This window comes from Lolium rigidum, chromosome 5 (genome assembly GCF_022539505.1).
Source record: "Lolium rigidum isolate FL_2022 chromosome 5, APGP_CSIRO_Lrig_0.1, whole genome shotgun sequence".
NCBI classification, from domain to species: domain Eukaryota; kingdom Viridiplantae; phylum Streptophyta; class Magnoliopsida; order Poales; family Poaceae; genus Lolium; species Lolium rigidum.
This window is the reverse complement of record NC_061512.1, coordinates 226,221,126-226,228,592: the sequence shown is the minus strand read 5'-3', so window position 1 is coordinate 226,228,592 and position 7,467 is coordinate 226,221,126. Positions and strand designations below refer to the sequence as shown.

The following is a 7,467-nucleotide window of genomic DNA, read 5'->3' as shown; positions in this document are numbered from 1 at the left end:
TAAACCAGGTATTTTCTAAGCACCATTGCTTATTTTAAAAGTATCGGTCGTAGTTAAGCCTCAACCTTGCATAAATAGGCATCAATGATTAACTGAAGATCACTTTATTTTATAAGCATCTCTTGAAATAGCTTGTGTTGGTGATGGCCTCATAATCATGCATATGATTAAGTCATTGGATGAATTATATGCAAGTAAATGATTGTAAGAATATGTGGCTATTTGTGATTAGTGCAAAACTGGAAATAAACATGTCACATTATTTCTTGCACATGTAACCAAAATTTAGTGTATAAACTTCATGAAAAATCCTAAATATACGCATATATCACTATTTTCTGAATATTTATGTAGCGGTATATGGGTTATAGGATCCGTCAAAGTTAATTTGTACAATTATACGCTGTACGTCCTAAAATGTAAGGCCCCTTGATTTTTGATGGTCAACAATTTATAACTTTGACTATGATGTGTACTTCTCATATGTCTACAAAATTAGCATAACAATATATGAGATGGTTTTTTTTGCAAGACAAATGTAACATTTCCATTCATACATTCCCAAACCATGTTATTAATTAGGTATATATTAGTGGTCAAAAGCATGCATCACGGACCGTGCAAAATAAAAAAAAAGTGTCTCATATGTTGAAATGGATTGAATAATTACTTAACCCTCTAAAGATAATCATAGTGAAAAATAACATAGACTAGTGTCATTCATGTTACTACCTATGTTACTCTCACATTATCAAATGAAAGCCCCCCAAGTTGTTTGGGGCTAAAGTATCTGGTGACAGCCACCAAATAGTTTTAGGGACGTGCACCTGAGCCCCAAAATAGTTTGGAAAAAGTGAGCAGACGACAGAGGAATGTGCCAATGTGGACTTGTTCAAGCAAAAATATACAAAGTGGATAAAATTAATGCATCGGTGCAACTATGCAGATCATATGGTTACAATATACGATATAAGCCGAAGAGGTCATATGCAGTGTATAACTTTTGGCAATGACGAATTAGGGCTCCTTTGATTTAAAGGATATGAAAAGCATGGAAAGACATAGGATTGGAATGACATGTCTATTTGAATCCTATAGGAAGATGAAGTGTGTTTGATTGTAGCAAAGGAGTTTTTTCATGAGGTATGCACTAATATTTTTTCTATAGAAATTACACTACAAGATTCCTATAGGAATTTTTCCTATAGGATATGTTCCTATGAATCAAACAATATGTATAGAAAATTTTCCCATAAGAACTAAATCCTACATAATTTCTATGCAAATCCTTTGAATTAAAGGAACCCTTACTCTTCTTTGTTGTCATATGTATAAACCGACAGAGGCTGCAGCCTGCAGATAACACCTCCTTTCGATGAAAGAAAAAAAAAGTCATGCTCTAGTTCTTTACTAGCTGAGATTTGAGAATCAAGTGAAATGTTAATTAAATCTCGACACATTTCCATGATCGATAGATTGAGATCTCACCCTACCTAATATACAAGCGGAGAACTACAAGATAAAGGATCGGGAACAAGTAGAATAGCAAGAGAAGAACAGAAGAAGCAACCAAATCCAAGAGCGCTCGTGAACTCGTGTATCGTGTTTGTGCACACTGCATAGTTTTGGACGTGTATACTCAGTACACTACTTCATAGTTCGGACGTGCACGCAGACCTTTCCGGGGATCCGGTGACAGAGACTCAGAGTGACCTGGCGGCACCACCGTCGTGCTCGACGTCGGAAACGGCGCAGTCGTCGTCGTCGTCGAGGCCGCCGCCTCCTAGCGCGCCATGTCCATGCCCGAACGCCCTCGCGTGGTCCTTGAGGGAGCGCTTGTGCTTGAACTCGGAGCCGCAGAGGCAATACCAGAGCTTGCCGCAGTTCTTCTCGTGCGTGCGCCAGTCGCCCTTGACGGCGAAGGCCTTGCCGCACCGCCGGCAGAGGAAGGGCTTGAGGCCATGCTTGCGCTTGTAGTGCGTCTGCAGGGTGCGGAAGTCCTTGAGCGGCTTGGCGCGCGGGTGGTCGACGTTGTTCCGGCACCCCGGCGCGCAGCAGTAGCACGGCAGCCGCAGCATCGCCGTCGGCTGGATGCCGCGCAGCGACTCCGGGCCCTTCCGGTACTGGGACCCGTGGCCCCACATGTGCATCTGCATGTAGAGCACGCGCACACATACTTAACAAATCGACAAGGGCTTCTTTGCTATACTGTCAGAACTTGTAGGCTAAGTTAGTAATCGAAACTCCAGCACACCCACTGCCCAAAAAACGAATTTCAGAATGTTGCAAATTATCAAAAAAATATTTAGGTATACACCACCCAGATATTCAATGTTTGCACACAATATTTCGCGAAAAAATACTTTATTGCGGCCTAAATTAAAACAATAAATTTTCGGTGCTTCAAAATAGCTTTTCACATGATATTTTTTGTCTTTTTACACAAGCCAAAAAAATATTATTTCCAAAAAAACTTAACATGTGAATGTCCAGATGTACACATTCAGATTTTTTTTTAACATTCTGAAATATATTTTTCATGCTGACACCTATGAACCAAAGGAAATTACAGTATATAGTACATCTACATGTGGCAAACACACATGACACCACTTATACAATGTAGAAAATGTACATGTATATATGAAAACATAATATAAAACTAACGTTCAGAGAAAACTTAGACACAATAAACCTGTGCATTTCTTTATTGGTACTAGGAAACAGTGCATGCTTAAATCATGATCATATGTTGTGTTTTCATTAGGCCTGTTCAGATGACAGGTAGAAAAAAACACATCAATTTGACATGATTGCAAGTGCCAAAAAGAGTGCTGCAAAAAACTGCATGCTTAGTCATTTGGCTAAATTAAATTTGGAAAAATACAGGAATAAACAACTCGATCTCGCGCGATATTGTGATTTTTTTTTGGACTGAATGCTTTTTTTTGTACTGAAGTTGTAGGAGTGCAATCTAGAGGAATCTTGTTGGTGTCAATCCTTCGATTCAAATGGCTTCTTCAGGAACAAAAGTCCTTACTCCTTACCTTTGAATCAAGGGTTGAAATTAAGGTCTCCATCCATTTGAAAACCAGATTGTCCATGCAGGAGGTCGAAATGAAATTCATGCTAGCTCTATTCATCTGCATGCAGCGTTTAATGCGTTGCTCATTTCGAGGTACGTACTCTATGTATGTTGGCGCCGTTGGTTGCTTATGGCCAGAGGCTGAGCTAGCTTGCTCTCATGATCAATCTGTAGCTCAGAGACTTTCCTCATGCAGATGCAGATACAGATGCAGTGGCAGTCAGTCGGTGAAACCGGAGAAGTCGCATGAGCTAGCGCAGATGCCTTTCGAGAGTGAGGGCTCTACCAGGTGGAGCCACTTGCTCTCTTGCGTGCCTGTGTTGTTTCCTTGGAAGGAGATGAGTGTACGCGTGTGTTTGTGGTGCCTGTCCGTTTCGTGCACAGTGGAACTGTCAGGGACAGTATGCAGTGGTAAGCTACAGATCTCTCGCAGTCCCTGAAAGCTGTGACAACAAATTGATTGAGAGGGGTGTAGCAAATCCTTAGCGCTTAGCTCGCTTCTTATCAGGTGTGAAACTGAACAAGAAAAGCTCGTATAACATGCGGGATTAGTGCTCGACCAGGAGTCCTCTGGAGTCAGGAAACTGATCAGGATTGCATGAGTGGGCTGTGTGGTCGATCAGATAATTGGCGTACTAAAAGGCAGAAGCCGCAGCAGGACAGCCTTTGCATCTATCAGATCAAACACCAGCTGCATTATCATGTCTGTAGAAATGATGCACTAGCCAAAGCAACTAATAGTTCGAACTTATGGAAAAAGGTTAGGCGTCTTTAGCGTGGGTTCATGCATGTAGTGGCGAACCTACCGATTTCTAGAAGCCTGGACAAACAAACCTATGATGCTAGTTTTTTTGGTGGAAATCTATGGAAAATCAATGTGTTATAAGGCATCGTGCCACCCGCAAGCCCACGCAGCAGGGATGATGGTGGATCCGCCACTGCATGCATGTAGGTCGCACAATCTTTATTACTCCCTCCATCTCATGAAATATGTCTTAACTTTGTTAAACTATGAATGTATTTAGACACTAGATAGTAACTAGAAATAGACAAAGTTAGGATATGTTCATGGGACGGAGGGAGTATTAGTACCATGTGAGCACCATCTTGAAATTGAGGGCTCTTGGCTCTAATACCGTCTCGAATTGAGAACTACCCAACTCAACTAATATTCTGAACTCTAAACTGATGAAAAGGTCGTTAGATGTCTTTGGTGTCTGCGTGATGGTGATTGAGACTACTCATAGTGGGAGTAACATAGGTAGAAACATCACACATTACAAGACATTTTGGTGACATGACATGCCAATAAATGAAGAAAAAGACTGAGGTACTAGTAACTAACTATGTCACCGTAACATCACATTTTCTAAGACTAGATGAGTCTACAACCTAATAAATATGATCTTGAATGATAGCACACATGTGTTACTACCCACTATAGAGATAGTAACATAGAGTAGTGACATGTGCATGTTAGTACTCTACTCGGTATGTTACTCCCCACTGTGACTAGTCTAAGATAAATCTAATGACCTAAGTACATACATAGATCTTCGCTGGGATCTCCACAGTGCCATCCACCACCATGCCACCTCTCTCGTGAATGCCATGCATGCAAGCATTTCCAAAGAGCAGCGCTTCGAAAAGCTAGCACCCTCCCAGAAAAGCACGAAAGTTCAAAAGTTGCATGCATGGCTCCTCCTGACCGGCCATGTATGTCTTGTTCAATCACACAAAAAGGCAGCTACTGTGCATCTCCTCAGCTTAATCTCCGGCCAGAGACCGACCAGAGACACGAGCACGTGTACGCGCATCTATCTATCTGGTTCCTATCATGTATACTACCTTCTCTTTCACAGGCACACACGAGCAGCTAATCCAGAGACACCAACGGAAGAACTTGCAACGATCGACAATAACTTGCTTAATTCGACCATAGACGAAGTTAAAGATGGAGAGCCGGCAAGGGAAACATTTCAAGAAAATGAGATCTAGGAGTAGTAGCTAGTGAAAATCAAATATTTCAAATGAACATATTTGAAAAGAAGGATACCATCAATTAATTTTCGAAAGGATACATTTGACTAGTTGCATAAGATAAATTTGTTCGGATAAGATATGTACTGCGGTACAAAAACTATGCATGTACATATATAGGCGTTCAACAGTGGTAGGTGGATGTCGATATATATGCAAGGTGTACGTCGATTCATAAATTCAGGTTCTTATTGGCAGGACGAAGATAAGAACGCAGCATACGTTAATATATGGGGCCAACAGGTGTAACGAATTCGACGTGATGCAATGCTCTAGCTAGCTTTATTCCCGGCAAAAGAACTCCCGGGCAATTACACCCAACGAGCCGTATTGTTCGTTCAAGTTTTGAACTCTTGTTTCACACAACTGTATAGTAGGTAGTGGACTAGTAGAACTTTATTTAACCAAACCCGCTGCTAGCTATTGCATTTATTGTTAGGTAATTCCAATTATAGGATCCATCCAACAGGAGTTCCAAGATTATTGACACCCACCCAACACATGCACAAAAAGAAGAACACTTCCTATATAGTATAATTGGTTAAACTATGCACGAATTGAAAGTGGTTGGTAAAAATAAACCCACCCCGCCCAGTTTGTGGATCATATTTATTTTCTATAGATTTAATCACTTTGTTAATTAGTTGAATCAAGACGAGAGAAATCAGAAGAAACGGTGTTCAAGACACATAAATAGGAAGCTAGAAGCCTAGAACAGCAGCAACATCTACTACCTAGGATTATGATGTGGCTTGCGCGCTCACCTGCATGTTGTTGTATCGGTTGAAGGTTTTGAAGCAGACGGGGCAAGAGAACTGCGTTGGGCCGATGAGGATCTGCGACGGCGTCGGGATCCAGTACTGCCCCTTGTTCAGCCGACCGATCGGCGTCGACGCGAACCCTAGCGGCACAACGGCCGCCTCGCCATCCGCGTCGCCGCTGACGCCCCCGCCGTCGTCGTCTTCCTCCTCCTCCTCCTCCCTCGCCGCAGCAGCAGTCGTTCGTGCCACCGAGATCCCGGAGATGAGATCAGCGGCGGCACCGGTGCTCGGCAGACCGATGTGGAGCGCCACCGTCACGTCCCCCGCTTCGCCGCCCGCCTCCACGTCCATCGGGTCGTCGGCCGCCTTAGAGTTCAGGTCCGTGAAGAGCCGCCGCCCCTCTTGCTGCTGGTGATTGCGGTGGTTACTGCTCGCGGAGGGGCCTGTCACTTGATCCCCCTCCTCGTCGTCTCCGCCGTCGTGATCGGAGTCCTGGCCATGGACATGCTCTCGCGACCGGTGGGAAGCAGGGGTGAGAGAGAGTAGGGGTAGGGCCTCCCGGAGCGGAGGCGAAGACGGCGGGGCAGGAGTCGGCCGAGAGAAGAAAGGGTTGGAGTATGCGGAGAGCAGTGGAGGCGCCGGCGCCGGCACCGGCGTCGGCGTTGGAGCCGGCGCCGTGACGGGGAAGTAGTGGCGGTGGTGATGGTAGTTCTTAAGGAAGGTCGTGTACGGGTTCTCCATGGAAGGCGGCCGCGCGAGCTAGGCAAAGCTAGGTGGCCTGCACTTGTAGCTTTGGCCCAGGCTTGGCTAGAGATGGAGCTGTGTGTGGCGTGGTGGTTGGCGTCTTGGCGAGGGGTTATTATAGGGTGCGTGCCTGATGAGGCGACGGCCGGGTGCGACTATTTACGGCAGAATTTAGTTAGCGCATGCTGCCTAAGCAAGAAGAGAAACAATAGGCATTATGTCATTTATTTTTCGATGTTGGCTAGGAATGTTCCTTCCGGCACTACATAGAGATGAAGGTGGGTCAATATTAGAGTACGCTTTACCATTTTTTAGTGCAAAAATATTAGAATAAGTTTTATAAAATGATGGTATCATCAGAAAAATTAGTTTATTTCGTTGAACTAAAGAAAATAAATGGTACCCTAAGATTGTCACACCTGCATCTATAAGGGTATATACATGTGTTATCTCAAATGATGATTACCACGATTTTATTCCACCACTAACTTGTGTGGCCTGGTCGACAAAAAGAGGGAGTATTAATTTTCAAGCGAAATAGAAGACAATATAAGAAACTACAATTGATATTGATTAGCATGCATCTTTGTTTTGTTTAATTGGACTTGCTTAATCTGACTTGTATTAGTTTTAAAGCAGGCTTTATTTCTAAAAAGTATGTCGAAATGTTTCATTCGAATCTTATCAAATCCAGGAAAGAAATTTTTTTGGGGATACAACCATCCTCCTAACCACCCAACCTCAGGTTGGTTCTCACATTTTTTTTTACTAAAATCTGAAGAAGCATGCACGTTTTGGACGGGAGGGGTTCCTTATTGCGGATGAAAATTCATCTGT

At 43.4% G+C, this 7,467-nt stretch overlaps 1 protein-coding gene across 1 annotated transcript; it reads right to left on the bottom strand.

Moving 5' to 3' along the window:
* Window positions 1-1,606: 1,606 nt before the first annotated feature.
* Window positions 1,607-6,736, bottom strand: LOC124657980 (zinc finger protein WIP2-like). The gene is made up of 2 exons (XM_047196437.1): window positions 5,890-6,736; window positions 1,607-2,150 (listed from the first exon to the last, which is right to left on the bottom strand). Exons 1-2 carry the CDS (start codon window positions 6,625-6,627, stop codon window positions 1,704-1,706), a joined length of 1,185 nt encoding a protein of 394 aa, XP_047052393.1. The 5' UTR covers window positions 6,628-6,736; the 3' UTR covers window positions 1,607-1,703.
* Between the last annotated feature and the right edge of the window lie 731 nt (window positions 6,737-7,467).